At 41.6% G+C, this 20,348-nt stretch overlaps 2 protein-coding genes across 3 annotated transcripts in view; both read left to right on the top strand.

Moving 5' to 3' along the window:
• LOC110525271 (uncharacterized) overlaps nt 1-11,717 on the top strand; it is a 19,387-nt gene extending 7,670 nt beyond the window's left edge. The window contains exons 10-15 of one of the 2 annotated variants that reach the window (XR_016496513.1): nt 365-554; nt 1,229-1,356; nt 1,626-1,742; nt 10,289-10,396; nt 10,642-10,804; nt 11,167-11,717. Coding sequence is in view for 1 of the 2 variants with exons in the window: in XM_090237016.1 (XP_090093142.1) it covers nt 365-554; nt 1,229-1,356; nt 1,626-1,742; nt 10,289-10,396; nt 10,642-10,738 (640 nt within the window). In the remaining variant the exon portion in view is untranslated. Of the gene's footprint in view, nt 1-364; nt 555-1,228; nt 1,357-1,625; nt 1,743-10,288; nt 10,397-10,641; nt 11,078-11,166 lie in introns of those variants that run through there. The other variant, XM_090237016.1, reaches the window with a different exon arrangement.
• Nucleotides 11,718-11,774: 57 nt separating this feature from the next.
• rasef (RAS and EF-hand domain containing) overlaps nt 11,775-20,348 on the top strand; it is a 47,736-nt gene continuing 39,162 nt past the window's right edge. The window contains exons 1-2 of the mRNA XM_036979416.2: nt 11,775-12,599; nt 17,687-17,833. Coding sequence (XP_036835311.2) covers nt 12,268-12,599; nt 17,687-17,833 — 479 coding nt within the window. The 5' untranslated portion in view covers nt 11,775-12,267. The remainder of the gene's footprint in view (nt 12,600-17,686; nt 17,834-20,348) is intronic.

Raw genomic sequence — 20,348 nt, 5'->3', positions numbered from 1 at the left:
TGTGTGGTAACTTGTATGTTAGTTTATTTTAATGTGTGTGCGTGTGGTAACTTGTATGTTAGTTTATTTTAATGTGTGTGTGTGTGCGTGTGGTAACTTGTATGTTAGTTTATTTTAATGTGTGTGTGTGTGTGTGTGGTAACTTGTATGTTAGTTTATTTTAATGTGTGTGCGTGTGGTAACTTGTATGTTAGTTTATGTTAATGTGTGTGTGTGTGTGTGTGTGGTAACTTGTATGTTAGTTTATTTTAATGTGTGTGTGTGTGTGTGTGTGTGGTAACTTGTATGTTAGTTTATTTTAATGTGTGTGTGTGTGTGCGTGTGGTAACTTGTATGTTAGTTTATTTGAATGTGTGTGTACCAGTCTGCGCAGGTTGGAAGTGTTTGGCTGCCTGTCTATCAGTCCCTCGTGTCTGAACACAGTGTCAGAGTTGTGTCCTGGGCTGGAGACTCTGAACATCGGCCAGATCCCTAAGGTCACTCACCCCTATCTGACCCTGGTGACGTCACGACTCAAACGCCTTCACTCCCTTAACCTGACTGGACTGCACGCAGTAAGTGTGTGTGTGTGTGTGTGTGTGTGTGTGTGTATTTGATGCTTAGTAGTCAAATCAAATCAGATCAAATCTTATTGGTTACATACGCATAGTTAGCAGATGTTAATTTGAGTGTAGTGAAATGCTTGTGCTTCTAGTTCCTACAGCGCAGTAATATCTAACAAGTAATCTAACAAATTCACAACAACTACCTTACCTTATACACACAAATGTAAAGGGATGAATAAGAATATGTACATAGAAATATATGGATGAGTGATGGCCGTGAGGCTTAGGCAAGATGCAGTAGATGGTATAGAATACAGTATATGTATGGATGAGTGATGGCCGTGTGGCTTAGGCAAGATGCAGTAGATGGTATAGAATACAGTATATATATGGATGAGTGATGGCCGTGTGGCTTAGGCAAGATGCAGTAGATGGTATAGAATACAGTATATATATGGATGAGTGATGGCCGTGAGGCTTAGGCAAGATGCAGTAGATGGTATAGAATACAGTATATATATGGATGAGTGATGGCCGTGAGGCTTAGGCAAGATGCAGTAGATGGTGTAGAATACAGTATATATGTACATATGAGATTAGTAATGTAGGATATGTAAATATTATTAGTAATGTAGGATATGTAATATTATTAGTAGTCATTGATGTTCATCCCACCTGTATAGGTGAGTGATCAGACAGTTCATCAGGTCCTTCTGCAGTGCCCTGAACTCCAGAGGCTGACCCTCAGCTCCTGCCCTGGAGTCACTGACATGAGCCTGCACAAGATCAGCACCCATGCTCCCCACATCAGGTATTCTAGTGTGAATACGCAAACAGCCAGCCTGTAAGTCAATCACTCATTCATTCAGTCATTCACTCTTGTTTCACACGTTTGTGTGTGTGTGTGTGTGTGTGTGTGTGTGTGTGTGTGTGTGTGTGTGTGTGTGTGTGTGTGTGTGTGTGTGTGTGTGTGTGTGTGTGTGTGTGTGTGTGTGTGTGTCTGTGTGTGTCCGTGTGTGTGTCTGTGTCTTTGTCTGTGGTGTGTGTATGCATGTCTGTGTGTGTCTTGGTGTGTGTCAGGTTGTTGGATCTAAGTGGCTGCGGTAAGGTGAGTGATGCTGGTGTTAAGGCTGTAGCTGTGGCCTGTAGATGCCTGCAGCACCTGGACCTGAGCTCCACCGCCACAGGGAACAGAGGGTAGGCTACACTATCAGTGTGTCTTAAATGGCACCCTATTTCCTTTATAGTGCACTACTTGTATTATGTGTTTATTTGGATCCTCATTAGCTTTTGCAGAAGCAGCAGATACTCTTCCTGGGGTCCATAGGTTTCTGATACTGTACTATATAGGGAATCTGGTGCCATTTGGGACAGAGACTATGTTACAGGGCTACTATAATATATCACATACTCTACATCTACTTCCGGCACCGACAGAGATGGCCGCCTCGCTTCGCGTTCCTAGGAAACTATGCAGTATTTTGTTTTTTTACGTGTTATTTATTACATTGGTACCCCGGGTAATCTTAGGTTTTATTACATACAGTCGGGAGGAACTACTGGATATAAGAGCAACGTCAACTCACCATCATTACGACCAGGAATACGACTGTCCCGAAGCAGATCCTGTGTTTTGCCCACCACCCGGGACAATGGATCAGATCCCAGCCGGCAAACCAATAGAACCACGCCGTAAAAGGGGCAGACGAAGCGGTCTTCTGGTCAGGCTCCGGAGACGGGCACATCGCGCACCGCTCCCGAACATACTACTCGCCAATGTCCAGTCTCTTGACAACAAGGTTGATGAAATCCGAGCAAGGGTAGCATTCCAGAGGGACATCAGGGACTGTAACGTTCTTTGCTTCACGGAAACATGGCTCACTCGAGAGACGCTATCGGAGTCGGTGCAGCCACCTGGTTTCTTCACTCATCGCGGCGACAGAAACAAACATCTTTCTGGTTAGAAGAGGAGCGGGGGGTATGCCTTATGATTAACGAGACGTGGTGTGATCATAACAACATACAGGAACTCAAGTCCTTCTGTTCACCTGACTTAGAATTCCTCACAATCAAATGTCGACCGCATTATCTACCAAGAGAATTCTCTTCGATTATAATCACAGCCGCATATATTCCCCCCCAAGCAGACACATCGATGGCCCTGAATGAACTTTATTTGACTCTATGTAAACTGGAAACCACATATCCCGAGGCTGCATTCATTGTAGCTGAGGATTTTAACAAGGCTAATCTGAAAACAAGACTCCCTAAATTCTATCAGCATATTGATTGTGCTACCAGGGCTGGTAAAACCCTAGATCATTGTTATTCTAACTTCCGCAATGGATATAAGGCCCTCCCTCACCCTCATTTCGGAAAAGCTGACCACAACTCCATTTTGTTGCTTCCAGCCTATAGACAAAAACTAAAACAGGAAGCTCCCGCCCTCAGGTCTGTTCAACGCTGGTCCGACCAATCTGATTCCACGCTTCAAGATTGCTTCGATCACGTGGATTGGGATATGTTCCGCATTGCGTCAAACAACAACATTGACGAATACGCTGATTCGAGTTCATTAGCAAGTGTATTGGCGATGTTGTACCCACAGCAACTGTTAAAACATTCCCCAACCAGAAACCATGGATTGATGGCAGCATTCACACAAAACTGAAAGCGCGAACCACTGCTTTTAACCAGGGCAAGGTGACCGGAAACATGACGGAATACAAACAGTGTAGCAAGGCAATCAAACAAGCTAAGCATCAGTATAGAGACAAGTAGAGTCGCAATTCAATGGTTCAGACACAAGAGGTATGTGGCAGGGTCTACAGTCAATCACGGATTAGAAAAAGAAAACCAGCCCTGTCGCGGACCAGGATGTCTTGCTCCCAGACAGACTAAACAACTTCTTTGCTCGCTTTGAGGACAATACGGCCCGCTACCAATACCTGCGGACTCTCCTTCACTGCAGCCGACGTGAGTAAAACATTTAAACGTGTTAACCCTCGCAAGGCTGGAAGCCCAGACATCATCCCCAGCCGCGTCCTCAGAGCATGCGCAGACCAGCTGGCTGGTGTGTTTACGAATATATTCAATCAACCCTCTGCTGTTCCCACATGCTTCAAGAGGGCCACCATTGTTCCTATTCCCAAGAAAGCTAAAGTAACTGAGCTAAATGACTACCGCTCCGTCATCATGAAGTGCTTTGAGAGACTAGTCAAGGAATACCTGACACCCTAGACCCACTCCAATTTGCTTACCGCCCCAACAGGTCCACAGACGACACAATCGCAACCACACTGCCAATCACAACCATCTGTACAAGAGGAATGAATACCTATGTGAGAATGCTGTTCATCGACTACAGCTCAGCATTTAACACCATAGTACCCACCAAACTCGTCATCAAGCTCTGGGTCTCAGAGATTTGTACCTTGTCAGCTCCGGGTTTTGAACTTGCAACCTTCCGGTTACTAGTCCAACGCTCTAACCACTAGGCTACCCTGCCGCCCCAACAAGGATTACCAACGATTACCAACAACGATGAGACAGGGAGGAGGTGAGGGCCCTCGGAGTGTGGTGTCAGGAAAATAACCTTACACTCAACGTCAACAAAACAAAGGAGGAGATCGTGGACTTCTGGAAACAGCAGATGGAGCACCCCCCTATTCACATCGACGGGACAGTAGTGGAGAGGGTAGTAAGTTTTAAGTTCCTCGGCGGACACATCACTGACAAACCGAATTGGTCCACCCACACAGACAGCATCGTGAAGAAGGTGCAGCAGCTCCTCTTCAACCTCAGGAGGCTGAAGAAATTTGGCTTGTCACCAAAAACACTCACAAACTTTTACAGATGCACAATCGAGAGCATCCTGTCGGGCTGTATCACCACCTGGTACGGCAACTGCTCTGCCCACAACCGTAAGGATCACCAGAGGGTAGTGAGGTCTGCACAACGCATCACCGGGGGCAAACTACCTGCCCTCCAGGACACCTACACCACCCGATGTCACAGGAAGGCCATAAAGATCATCAAGGACAACAACCACCCGAGCCACTGCCTGTTCACCCCGCTATCATCCAGAAGGCGAGGTCAGTACAGGTGCATCAAAGCAGGGGCCGAGAGACTGAAAAACAGCTTCTATCTCAAGGCCATCAGACTGTTAAACAGTCACCACTAACATTGAGTGGCTGCTGCCATACATGTAAAAAATGTATCACTAGCCACTTTAAACAATGCCACTTAATATAATGTTTACATACCCTACATTACTAATCTCATATGTATATACTGTACTCGATACCATCTACTTCATCTTGCCATCTTTATGTAATACATGCATCACTAGCCACTTTAAGCAATGCCACTTAATATAATGTTTACATACCCTACATTACTCATCTCATATGTATATACTGTACTCTATACCATCTACTGCATCTTGCCTATGCCGTTCTGTACCATCACTCATTCATATATCTTTATGTACATATTCTTCATCCCTTTACACTTGTGTGTATAAGGTAACTGTTGTGAAATTGTTAGGTTAGATTACTCGTTGGTTATTACTGCATTGTCGGAAATAGATGCACAAGCATTTCGCTACACTCGCATTAACATCTGCTAACCATGTGTATGTGACACATAAAATTCGATTTGATTTGACTCAACCTGCACTTGAATTGCACTTCCACTGGTTGCCGTGTCTGTAACTTTGTTGACACACAACACATTAATATTGTTCATTGGATTCTTCCATTAATCTGCACACTATGAAAGGGATTGGTTATTCACTAGCAACAAACTACTAGAGACTTTAATGACCGCACAGTGACCACTGTCACAAAGACGCACTGCTTTAAAGCAATGATTAAGCTCCACCCAGCTGATTACAAAGCCACTTGTCCAAACGAAATCGATTTTGATTGACCTCATATTTTCAAATAGTCCAGAGAAAATTGATATTTGCAATGGATATTAGTGTCCAATGCCTCATTGTATGTGTCAGGGATATACGGATGCCTAGATCCAAACCTTGTTTTATTAACAAGAGGAATTTTGATCATTTCAATGAACAGGCCTTTTTTTGTGATCTTTATTTTGGTGACTTTGATTGTATTGCATCTACAGTGCCTTGCGAAAGTATTCGGCCCCCTTGAACTTTGCGACCTTTTGCCACATTTCAGGCTTCAAACATATAGATATAAAACTGTATTTTTTTGTGAAGAATCAACAACAAGTGGGACACAATCATGAAGTGGAACGACATTTATTGGATATTTCAAACTTTTTTAATAAATCAAAAACTGAAAAATTGGGCGTGCAAAATTATTCAGCCCCTTTACTTTCAGTGCAGCAAACTCTCTCCAGAAGTTCAGTGAGGATCTCTGAATGATCCAATGTTGACCTAAATGACTAATGATGATAAATACAATCCACCTGTGTGTAATCAAGTCTCCGTATAAATGCACTTAGAGGCATAAATGCAATTTTCTTCAGCAGGGACAGGGAAGATGGTTAAAATTGATGGGAAGATGGATGGAGCCAAATACAGGACCATTCTGGAAGAAAACCTGATGGAGTCTGCAAAAGACCTGAGACTGGGACGGAGATCTGTCTTCCAACAAGACAATGATCCAAAACATAAAGAAAAATCTACAATGGAATGGTTCAAAAATAAACATATCCAGGTGTTAGAATGGCCAAGTCAAAGTCCAGACCTGAATCCAATCGAGAATCTGTGGAAAGAACTGAAAACTGCTGTTCACAAATGCTCTCCATCCAACCTCACTGAGCTCGAGCTGTTTTGCAAGGAGGAATGGGAAAAAATGTCAGTCTCTCGATGTGCAAAACTGATAGAGACATACCCCAAGCGACTTACAGCTGTAATCGCAGCAAAAGGTGGCGCTACAAAGTATTAACTTAAGGGGGCTGAATAATTTTGCACGCCCAATTTTTCAGTTTTTGATTTGTTAAAAAAGTTTGAAATATCCAATAAATGTCGTTCCACTTCATGATTGTGTCCCACTTGTTGTTGATTCTTCACAAAAAAATACAGTTTTATATCGTTATGTTTGAAGCCTGAAATGTGGCAAAAGGTCGCAAAGTTCAAGGGGGCCGAACACTTTCGCAAGGCACTGTATACCTGACCCAGAGTTGGTTCTGAACCACTTCTCAAATGTTTCAATTGTTTCATAGATAAACATTGTCGTGTCTTTGGCTATGCCGGATTAAGTAGTAGGACATGCTATTCTATAAAATCCTTTCTCTGTAATTAATATTACCTGATTGAGCTAATCATGTAAATGTAATTAACTAGAAAGTCGGCGCACCACAAAATAATATTTATAGAGCTGTTATCTTCCGAATAAACTCGTAAAGACCTAGTAATATTTTACATCAATAGCAGTCAATATTAATTGTCACCTTATTTCAGTCTCATCTGAAAGTTGTAAATTCTTGGTTATCTTCACGAACCCTGGCTAACAAGTTGAATCAGCAATACAAAATTGGGTTTAATTATTTATGTACTAAATACCTAACTAATCACACAGAATTACATATACACAGAATGAATCATATATTGATTACAAATTATGTCATAAAGGAAAACGTCCCTAGCGGATGGAACAGATATGACAGCTGGTTACACAAAGAATGGGGGTTGGGTTTGAGTGAAAGAGCGGGAAGACTGAAGAACAAAGGGATGTCTCTTTCGGGCCGTAGCCAGCTATTCTATCGTAAATACCGAATCTTATGCTTTCTAAATTACCGCCCATTTGGAAAAGGAAAATGCAATACATTTTAACTCTGAGCTGCGCTTCAATAGGTTGGTGGTAGATGGTAGGCCGTGTTGCCCAACAGAGTCCTTTGTCATTTGAAGAGTGTCTCTGGTGGGGAACGGGATATGTTGTAGTGTCGTAGTTGTGTGGTAGATGGGATACTCTGTCCGTCCTTTCCTAGCCCACGTTTACAGCGGCCGCTGCTAACTCAACGGCTAGGATGTATCACTTCAAAGTTCATACCATTCGCAACCAAAGCTCACGCTGAGGTTGGCTTGGTTCTGTAGTTGACATGTTAGTCCTTTTCAACGTATGGACTGTCGTCCGATCGTCCTCGGAACAGGAGGTTACATTTTCGTCAAGGGCTTATATAGTGGAGGGAGAGAAGGGTGTGTTTCATAGTTTATAACCCATGTCTCTTCACAGGGGCAGGCCACTGATTGAGCAGAGCCCTAACCTTGTGAAAACCCAAATCTCTCATTTGGAAGCTTAAATTACATTTAATCTTTTCACAAATAATTTTATACTTAAACATTTGAATTGCACAACAATTCCATGTGAATCTGATAACTATAATGTGTAGACTTTCCCAGATACAGTTTAGGTCGTCCTGTCATCAGTCATTTCTCAGATGACAACCGAACTGACATCATATTCATTAAGTACCAACGCATATGGTTCCTTTCCCTCCACTTGTTTGATGTTCCCAGACTCTCTATGTTTAACAAAGGCTATTCAAAGGCTATTCCCTCTGTAGAGTCAAGAGAGAGGGAAGGGAGAAAGGTATTTATGGGGGGGTCATAAACCTTACCCACAGGCCAACGTCATGACAACATGCTCCCTTTTTTATTTGTATTTTTTTTTATTTCACCTTTATTTAACCAGGTAGGCTAGTTGAGAACACCTTTATTTAACCAGGTAGGCTAGTTGAGAACACCTTTATTTAACCAGGTAGGCTAGTTGAGAACACCTTTATTTAACCAGGTAGGCTAGTTGAGAACAAGTTCTCATTTACAATTGCGACCTGGCCAAGATAAAGCAAAGCTGTTCGACAGGTACAACACAGAGTTACACATGGAGGAAAACAAACATACAGTCAATAATACAGTAGAAAAACAAGTCTATGTACAATGTGAGCAAATGAGGTGAGATAAGGGAGGTAAAGGCAAAAAACGCCATGGTGGCGAAGTAAATACAATATAGCAAGTAAAACATATATTTAAAAAACACTGGAATGGTAGATTTGCAGTGGAAGAATGTGCAAAGTAGAGATAGAAATAATGGGAGTGCGAAGGAGCAAAACAAATAAATAAATACAGTAGGGGGAGAGGTAGTTGTTTGGGCTAAATTTAAAAAACTGACAATTAGAAATAAGTATTGCCCTTGGTTCAGTTCAGCGCTATCTGAAGTCATACACAACAGAGATTCACAGACTCGGCAGTCTTTCAGGCGGTTGAGAAATCTGTGTGTAAAACTAGTTAAAAAAGCTAAATGAGATAAGATGTTAATACACTATCTGAATGTACAGGGAACCCTGCTACATTTTGGAAAGCTGTTACATCACTGAAGGGTTGTGTCTCCTTTTCTCTCCCCCAAGTGATACATTTAGATTCCGGCCCTATTACTGACAAAATTGATATCATGAATGCATTAATCACCATTTTATCTCTGCGGGCTGTATTTGAATGTATTTCAAGGCCAGATCTTGAAAATAGTATTTTGGATGTTGATGGTGAATCTATTGAATAATACTGAAAATGCTGGTTGTGTGCGTATTGTCGTTGTCCTGTTGGAAGGTGAACCTTCGCCGCAGTCTGAGGTACTGAGTGCTCTGGATCAGGTTTTCATCAAGGATCTCTCTGTACTTTTCTCCATTCATTTTTCCCTCGATCCTGACAAGTCTCCCAGTCCCTGCCACTGAAAAACATTCCCACAGCATGATGCTGCTACCACCGTGCTTCCCCGTAGGGATGGTATTGGCCAGATGATGAGTTGTGTCTGGTTTCCTCCAGATGTGATGCTTTGCTTTCAGGCTAAAGAGTTCAATCTTGGTTTCATCAGACCAGATCATCTTGTTTCTCATAGTCTGAGAGTCCTTTAAGTGCCTTTTGGCAAACTCCAAGAGTGCTGTCATGTGCCTTTTACTGAGGAGTGGCTTCCGTCTGGCCACTCTACCATAAAGGCCTGATTGGTGGAGTGCTGCGACTCAATCCTGTCTCTGACCTTTACGGACAATGTTTTCAACTTCATGGCTTGGTTTTTTCTCTGACATGCACTGTCAACTGTGGGACCTTACATAGACAGGTGTGTGCCTTTCCAAACCATGTTCAATCAATTGAATTTACCACAGGTGGACTCCGTTCAAGTTGTAGAAACATCTCAAGGATGATCAATGGGAAACAGGATGCACCTGAACTCAATTTTTTTGTCTCATAGCAAAGGGTCTGAATACTTATGTAAATAAGGTATTTCAGTTTTTTATTTTCATATTTGAAGGAATATTTTAAAATATGTTTTCACTTTGTATTTATGGGATATTGTTAGTAGATTGATGAGGATGTTTTATTTATTCAATCCATTTTAGAATAAGGCTGTAACGTAACAAAATGTGGAAAAAGTCAAGGGGTCTGAATACTTTCCGAATGCACTGCATATATTTTTTGTTTTGGGATGTTTCTTTTTTGAGACAGTTTGCTACAGCAGGAATATATTATATCCCAGCAGAAACAGGAAATGGGAATTGGTATGTGGATTATAATTAATGGACATTTTTGTAGGGCTTGATACATTTTTCATTAGATCAAATCAAGTCTGAAATTTCAAAGTGCTTATAACATTCTTGACTTCTTCTTGGCTGTGTGTGTGTGTCACTGACTGTGTGTGTAACTTGTGTGTCACTGACTGTGTGTGTAACTTGTGTGTCACTGACTGTGTGTGTAACTTGTGTGTCCCTAACAGGGTGAGCCTGTTGGCAAAGTACTGCAGCACTCATCTCCACACTGTCAAACTGAGCTTCTGCCAGATCAGCCCAGAGGCCATCCACAACCTCAGCAGGCAGTGCAAACGGTAAAACTAAAGCACACGTGCATGTCAACGACGTAGGGTGGTTTTCCCCACTAACGGCTAAGGTTAACATTGAGGAGGGGAAGCTGATCCTAGATCTGTACCTTGGGAAACCCTAGAGGCATAACACACAAAGTGATGAGCAGATAGATTGAGAGGAAAAATCAACGACCCTTAGAAATGTCAGTTTTCTGTTGATTTCTGTTCAGGAAATTTTAATAGGTCTCTCTCTCTCTCTCTCTCTCTAGGTTGAAGCTACTGCACCTCTACGGCTGTGCCTACATCCCTACTGAGAAGGAGATCAGAGACATCAACCCCACTGTTACACTCTACCCGCTGACTTGATACACACACTAGAGCGTTGGACCAGTAACCAAAAGGTTGCTGGGATTGAATCTCTGAGCTGACTAGGTAAAAATATGTAGTTCTGCCCCTGAGCAAGGCAGTTAACCCACTGTTCCCCTGGCGCTGAAGACGTGGATGTCGATTATGGAAGCCCCTCACACTTCTGTTTCAGAGGGGTTGGGTTAAATGTGGAAGACGCATTTCAGTTGAATGCATTCAGTTGTTCGACTGACTAGGTTTTCTCAGACACACTTTTTGTTGAAATTGATAACACATCTGACAAAGTCCTCCACAGTTACCACAGAGGCATGACTCAAATCAAATTAAACGCTTTTTAAATACAGCCTGTGTTGCATAAAGAAGCATGAAGAGTGTTCAGGGAATTTTGATAGGTCTCTCTCTCTCTCTCTCGCTCTATCTCTCTCTAGGTTGAAGCTACTGCATCTCTATGGCTGTGCCTACATCTCTACTGAGAAGGAGATCAGAGACAACAACCCCACTGTTACACTCTACCCGCTGACTTGATACACACACACAGACACACTTATTGTTGAAATTGGTAACACATCTGACAAACTCCTCCACAGTTACCACGACTTTGTAAATACAGCCTGTGTGATATAAAGAATGAAGAGTGCCCACAGCACAAGTGTGTCAAGGGCCCTCCTTCCATCCCCTCCTTCATACAATGATGTGGTGTCAGGCAAGCTTTATCCAAATTACAATTACAAATTACAATTACTATCTAGTCAAGGTACAAATATTTTGTAGATTTGTTATTCATTTTTTTACATGCTGATTGTTAGTGAAAGTTTCCCATTATCTAGAGGCAGCAGGTGGCCTAATGGTTAGCTCTTTGGACCTGTAACCGAAAGGTTGCTAGGCCGACAAGGCAGTTTAACTCCCTGTTCGTTGTAAATTAGAATTTGTTCTTAACCGACATGCCTGGTTAAATAAATACAAATCTAGTAGACAGAAATGGGTATTGGTCTTCTAGACTATCTCTATGGAAACGCAGTTGTTTTTGCTTGTGTTTCGTTTATTCAACCTATTGCAGGTAATTGTGTAAGTGCGCGTGTCCGGACACACAGTTCTTGTTTGTTTTGTGCCTGTTCTCGAAGTTGAGAGGCCAACACAAGAAGTAAGCCGCGTCAGCAGCTGTCGCACCCCACCTGTGTACCTGGCAAGAGACCCGCGGCAAGGGGACTGTCACAGCACCGCAGAGGACGACACAAGACTTGATAAATGATACTAGGGCAAAGGACGACACATTAATACCGTTAGCCCAAGGTGGTCGAAGTCCTGGAGAGAATGAACGCTCTATTTTTGTTTTATTTTCTGGATCTCGATAAGGTGATTGACAGTGTTGAACGACTTGGACAAAAACCTCAGACTTGAAGTTCGTAAAGTGGTGGTAAAAGGAATTATTTGGTTATAAACTTTGCTTTATTGCTGTTGCCCATAGTGTTCTTTCCCCTGGTGGTTTTCTGCGTACTTGGTTTCTGGGGCTTTCAACCCTGGACTGAACCATGTCATTACCAGGCATGGGTAGGGACCGGGAGAGTTTGTGTTCGCTCTTTCACGCTTGTGATGTGGATAATTCTGGACAGATTGAAAAATACGAGTTTATTCAAATCTGCTCAGAGCTCAATGTTCCACCGACGGAGAGAGAGCACATATTCTCTAAACTGGACACCGACAGAGACGGGACTATCAATCTAGCGGAGTTCATTAGCGGCTTCCTCGGGATCTCAGAGCAAGTGTATTGTGGGAACATGGAGAGCGAGAGCTGGGAAGTCTCTTCTCCGGCCTGGGAAGATTTCCAGACCCGAATGGGGGACCATGCCAAGTTCATACCCAGGTGAGGTATGGTTTACATTGCAACAAAAAAATATAGGCTAATTCAAATTATTTTTCTTTACATATTGTCATAAAACAGTTTCAATGTACTTTTTCAGTGTGTGTAACCAATAGACTACAGGAAGGTTCTGCCCTTATTTAGATTCATAAAATAAATATACTCAATATTTGTTGTATGATTGTAGTGTTTTTTAAATTGAAACTGCTGTTCCATTCCGGTTTCCAATGATATTGGCAAAATGAGGTTAGGACACCTGCTCCACCTATTTGTGTGTGTGTGCGTGTGTGTGTGCTCAGGTCAGTTTAGCTCTAATACATCAGTTATCTCTTGGAGGACCAATAGAAATGCAGCAACCTAACCCGAAAGAATGAGCGAAAGAAAGAGAAAAAGAAAGGGAGGAGTGAAAGGTAGGTATCAGTAGCCTATCCTATGACAGGTTATGAAACGAGGTCCCATTGAGCAGTTAGAGGTAGAACCCTGCCCCCTAGGGCTGGGAATGGGACTGAGACACCGGCTAACAATACCATGGAGGGGACATTGATTAACACAGTGATTCTATGTTCCCCATCACATCTTAAATAGACCTCATTATGACTGTTTGATCACCAGCCTCACCAGCTGTACAAAGACACCCATCGGAACTAACATCTTAGCCTGCTTCTTTGAAAAGGGCCACCCCTGGGGCCCTCCATTAGGGTTGGAGACAGAGGGTTTTCTGGTGCAGCAGATAAAATCACTAGGGGGGCCCAACCTCAAAAAGACAGTAGGCCTACATCCAGAGACTGAGGTCACAATAGGGCAATTCCATGGTAACAGAGTTTGTAAATTCACTCTGGCTATCTACTCCAATTTCAGAGCACTCTAGTCAGCGTGTGCCGGAGTTGCCAACTAACTGATTCATTTACATACGCTCAACAACCGTTGAATATGGCCGGGATCAGTAAACTTCAGCAAAAATGTGTCATTAAATTGTTGCCAGAAGCACAGTTACAGTCACCAACACTCTGGATAACATGTAAACAGACTAACCAGCTCTGCTCGGGCAAGTAAAATTATCAGAGTGAGGTGTTCTCTCATTATGTGTCTGGAAGTAGCTACCAGCTAGCCAACGTTAGGCAGTTATCCTGGGTGCTTGACTGCCGTTGTGAGGTCAGAATGCTCAACCCTACTGCTCGGCCAGAGCGTCCAGTGAGTGCTCTAAATGAGAGCAAAACGCTCTGAATTTACTAACGGGACAGTCTGACAACGCTCTGAATGTACTAATGCCCAGAGCACACCCAGGAGGGAGCTCACTCACAGCAGTGATCAGTTGTGGTTCCCCTCCTAAGTAGTTCTACTTTAAGAAAGCAGGTAACTAGATGTGTTATAAACATGAGATAACTCCAAGCACCTCTGTCACTTTTGATTACTATCAAAAGTATTGCTGTTAAAAGTATTACTATCAAAAGTATTGCTATTAAAAGTATTACTATCAAAAGCATTGCTGTTAAAAGTATTACTATCAAAAGTATTACTATCAAAAGCATTGCTGTTAAAAGTATTACTATCAAAAGTATTGCTGTTAAAAGTATTGCTGTTAAAAGTATTACTATCAAAAGTATTGCTATTAAAAGTATTAATATCAAAAGTATTGCTGTTAAAAGTATTACTATCAAAAGTATTGCTCTTAGAAGTATTTTGCATTTCTTAGCTTGCATGTAGGAAGGTGATCTCTCTGTAAGCCCCGGATTGTATGACCCGTGGCATGTCCCAGTGATGCTGCCTGTCTTGACAGGGCTGATGACTGTGACAGTGAGTCTATATGCTTAAGGATTGTAATCTGGCCACCATGTTGAAGGAAAACACACACTCACACACTTTAGATACCTCTACCTATCTGACCCACACACTTTAGATACCTCTACCTATCTGACTCACACACTTTAGATACCTCTACCTATCTGACTCACACACTTTAGATACCTCTACCTATCTGACCCACACACTTTAGATACCTCTACCTATCTGACCCACACACTTTAGATACCTCTACCTATCTGACCCACACACTTTAGATACCTCTACCTATCTGACCCACACACTTTAGATACCTCTACCTATCTGACCCACACACTTTAGGTACCTCTACCTATCTGACTCACACACTTTAGATACCTCTACCTATCTGACCCACACACTTTAGATACCTCTACCTATCTGACCCACACACTTTAGATACCTCTACCTATCTGACCCACACACTTTAGATACCTCTACCTATCTGACCCACACACTTTAGATACCTCTACCTATCTGACCCACACACTTTAGATACCTCTACCTATCTGACCCACACACTTTAGATACCTCTACCTGTCTGACCCACACACTTTAGGTACCTCTACCTATCTGACTCACACACTTTAGATACCTCTACCTATCTGACCCACACACTTTAGATACCTCTACCTGTCTGACCCACACACTTTAGGTACCTCTACCTATCTGACTCACACACTTTAGATACCTCTACCTATCTGACCCACACACTTTAGATACCTCTACCTGTCTGACCCACACACTTTAGATACCTCTACCTGTCTGACCCACACACTTTAGATACTTCTACCTGTCTGACCCACACACTTTAGATACCTCTACCTATCTGACCCACACACTTTAGATACCTCTACCTATCTGACCCACACACTTTAGATACCTCTACCTATCTGACCCACACACTTTAGATACATCTACCTATCTGACCCACACACTTTAGATACCTCTACCTATCTGACCCACACACTTTAGATACCTCTACCTGTCTGACCCACACACTTTAGATACCTCTACCTATCTGACCCACACACTTTAGATACCTCTACCTATCTGACCCACACACTTTAGATACCTCTACCTATCTGACCCACACACTTTAGATACCTCTACCTATCTGACCCACACACTTTAGATACCTCTACCTATCTGACCCACACACTTTAGATACCTCTACCTATCTGACCCACACACTTTAGATACCTCTACCTGTCTGACCCACACACTTTAGGTACCTCTACCTATCTGACCCACACACTTTAGATACCTCTACCTATCTGACCCACACACTTTAGATACCTCTACCTATCTGACCCACACACTTTAGATACCTCTACCTATCTGACCCACACACTTTAGATACCTCTACCTATCTGACCCACACACTTTAGATACCTCTACCTATCTGACCCACACACTTTAGATACCTCTACCTATCTGACCCACACACTTTAGATACCTCTACCTATCTGACCCACACACTTTAGATACCTCTACCTATCTGACCCACACACTTTAGATACCTCTACCTATCTGACCCACACACTTTAGATACCTCTACCTGTCTGACCCACACACTTTAGGTACCTCTACCTATCTGACTCACACAGTTTAGATACATCTACCTATCTGACCCACACACTTTAGATACCTCTACCTGTCTGACCCACACACTTTAGATACCTCTACCTGTCTGACCCACACACTTTAGATACCTCTACCTGTCTGACCCACACACTTTAGATACCTCTACCTGTCTGACCCACACACTTTAGATACCTCTACCTGTCTGACCCACACACTTTAGATACCTCTACCTATCTGACCCACACACTTTAGATACCTCTACCTATCTGACCCACACACTTTAGATACATCTACCTATCTGACCCACACACTTTAGATACCTCTACCTATCTGACCCACACACTTTAGATACCTCTACCTGTCTGACCCACACACTTTAGATACCTCTACCTATCTGACCCACACACTTTAGATACCTCTACCTATCTGACCCACACACTTTAGATACATCTACCTATCTGACCCACACACTTTAGATACCTCTACCTATCTGACCCACACACTTTAGATACCTCTACCTATCTGACCCACACACTTTAGATACCTCTACCTATCTGACCCACACACTTTAGATACCTCTACCTATCTGACCCACACACTTTAGATACCTCTACCTATCTGACCCACACACTTTAGATACCTCTACCTATCTGACCCACACACTTTAGATACCTCTACCTATCTGACCCACACACTTTAGATACCTCTACCTATCTGACCCACACACTTTAGATACCTCTACCTATCTGACCCACACACTTTAGATACCTCTACCTATCTGACCCACACACTTTAGATACCTCTACCTATCTGACCCACACACTTTAGATACCTCTACCTGTCTGACCCACACACTTTAGGTACCTCTACCTATCTGACCCACACACTTTAGATACCTCTACCTGTCTGACCCACACACTTTAGATACCTCTACCTGTCTGACCCACACACTTTAGATACCTCTACCTGTCTGACCCACACACTTTAGATACCTCTACCTATCTGACCCACACACTTTAGATACCTCTACCTGTCTGACCCACACACTTTAGATACCTCTACCTATCTGACCCACTTTTACCAAAGCATGAATGAGTTATTAACATGTACAACGGCTCCACAGTTATTATGCAGTCAGGGAAATGAGAAATGAACATTTAAGTACCTGAAAAGCATGTAGATATTAGGTAAATACTGTGGGCCTCACAGGTATACAGATGAACAGGTGTGTTTTACCCCCCTAAGTTTTAAACCTACTTCTTCTCCAGTTCAACAAATAGCCTAGATACGTGAACCCAGCCCATGATGAGTAAGCTTCCATTTCAAAGTACAACAACACTGTTGAAATGAATGATATTGTTGACGCAGCATAATAATATCATCATGTTTGTGTGCTGTATAAATGTTATGATAGTAGCTATTAGAGAGGTATATTAACTAGTGGTTATAGATGCTTCTAGTGGTGAATAGCTGTTCAGACATTATGCTGTTGTGTTAACATTCCCTCTCTGTCGGTCTCTGTATGTCTGTCTTTCTGTCCATTTGTTCTCCGTCTGCCTGCCTGCCTGCCTGCCTCTCCATCTGTCTGTCTGTCTGCCTGTCTGTCTGTCTGTCTGTCTGTCTGTCTGTCTGTCTGTCTGTCTGTCTGTCTGTCTGTCTGTCTGTTTGTTTGTTTGTGTCTGTAGGAATGAGCAGGCAGCCACGCTGTATCAGAACATCAGTATGGCAGAGCCCAGGATGGTGCCTCAGTATGAGAGACTCATCATGAGTTTCACCAGAGAGATCAAACAGCACAACGCTGAGATGGAGAACCTGGCCCTGGCTGTCAAACGGTACACACACACACACACTCACTCACCAACAAATGCAGTTTGCTTAAAAACACATACTGTACATACACTACAGACATTCTATCATACACACCCTCAAATACACACACACCAACACAGATACAATATAATATGTTCTACTCACACCAACATGGATATATTATTATGTTCTACACACACCAACACATAAATATATTAATATGTTCTACACACACCAACACATAAATATATTAATATGTTCTACACACACCAACACATAAATATATTATTATGTTCTACACACACCAACACATAAATATATTAATATGTTCTACACACACCAACACATAAATATATTAATATGTTCTACACACACCAACACAGAAATATATTAATATGTTCTACACACACCAACACAGATATATATTAATATGTTCTACACACACCAACACAAATATATATTAATATGTTCTACACACACCAACACAAATATATATTAATATGTTCTACACACACCAACACAAATATATATTAATATGTTCTACACACACCAACACAGATATATATTAATATGTTCTACACACACCAACACAAATATATATTAATATGTTCTACACACACCAACACAAATATATATTAATATGTTCTACACACACCAACACAAATATATATTAATATGTTCTACACACACCAACACATATATATTATTATTTTCTACCCACACCAACACAGATATAATATCATATTATGTTCTACCCACACCAACACAGATATATATTAATATGTTCTACACAATCCAACACAGATATAATATCATATTATGTTCTACACACACCAACACAGATATAATATATTAATATGTTCTACACACACCAACACAGATATTATATATTAATATGTTCTACACACACCAACACAGAAATATATTAATATGTTCTACACACACCAACACAGATATATATTAATATGTTCTACACACACCAACACAGAAATATATTAATATGTTCTACACACACCAACACAGAAATATATTAATATGTTCTACACACACCAACACAGATATATATTAATATGTTCTACACACACCAACACAAATATATATTAATATGTTCTACACACACCAACACAAATATATATTAATATGTTCTACACACACCAACACATATATATTATTATTTTCTACCCACACCAACACAGATATAATATCATATTATGTTCTACCCACACCAACACAGATATATATTAATATGTTCTACACAATCCAACACAGATATAATATCATATTATGTTCTACACACACCAACACAGATATAATATATTAATATGTTCTACACACACCAACACAGATATTATATATTAATATGTTCTACACACACCAACACAGATATAATATTGTGTTCTACACAATCCAACACAGATATAACATGATGTTCTACACACACCAACATGAATATAATAGATGAATTTGTTCTACACACACCAACACAGATATTATATATTAATATGTTCTACACACACCAACACAATGTAACGGCTTTCTTTGGGTGAAGTAGAGTCAGACCAAAATGCGGCGTGTAGATTGCGATCCATGTTTATTAAACTGAAGCAACACGAACCTAAATACAAACACTACATAACAATAAACGTAACGAAAACCGACACAGCCTAATACTCGTGCACATAAACAAGGACATCAGGACACTAAGGACAATCACCCACGAAACACTCAATGAATATGGCTGCCTAAATATGGTTCCCAATCAGAGACAACGATAAACACCTGCCTCTGATTGAGAACCACTTCAGACAGCCATAGACTTAACTAGAACACCCCACTAAGCTACAATCCCCATACATACACACCACATACAAAAACCCATGCCACACCCTGGCCTGACCAAATAAATGAATAAACACAAAATACTTTGACCAGGGCGTGACACACAAATATAATATATTATTATGTTCTACAAACACCAACCCAAATGTAATATATTAATATGTTCTATACACACCAACCCAGATATAATTATAGTATTATGTTCGACACACACCAACACAGATATAATGTAATATTATGTTAACTCTGAAAAAAAAAAGTCCCCTCACTGTCAACTGCGTTTATTTTTCAGTAAACTTATGTGTAATTATTTGTATGAACATAACAAGATTCAAAACCTGAGACATAAACTGAACAAGTTCCACAGACATGTGACTAACAGAAATGGAATAATGTGTCTCTGAACAAAGGGGGTCAAAATCAAAAGTAACAGTCAGTATCTGGTGTGGCCACCAGCTGCATGAAGTACTGCCGTGCATCTCCTCCTCATAGACTGCATCAGATATGCCAGTTCTTGCTGTGAGATGTAACCCCACTCTTCCACCAGGCACCTGCAAGTTCCCAGACATTTCTGGGAGGAATGGCCCTAGCCCTCACCCTCCGATCCAACAGGTCCCAGACGTGCTCAATGGGATTGAGATCCGGACTCTTCGCTGGCCATGGCAGAACACTGACATTCCTGTCTTGCAGGATATCACG

This window comes from Oncorhynchus mykiss, chromosome 6 (assembly GCF_057628025.1).
Source record: "Oncorhynchus mykiss isolate SJ-2025 chromosome 6, ASM5762802v1, whole genome shotgun sequence".
NCBI lineage: Eukaryota > Metazoa > Chordata > Actinopteri > Salmoniformes > Salmonidae > Oncorhynchus > Oncorhynchus mykiss.
Note: the sequence above shows the minus strand (reverse complement) of the source record. Positions and strands in the feature narration are given on the sequence as shown.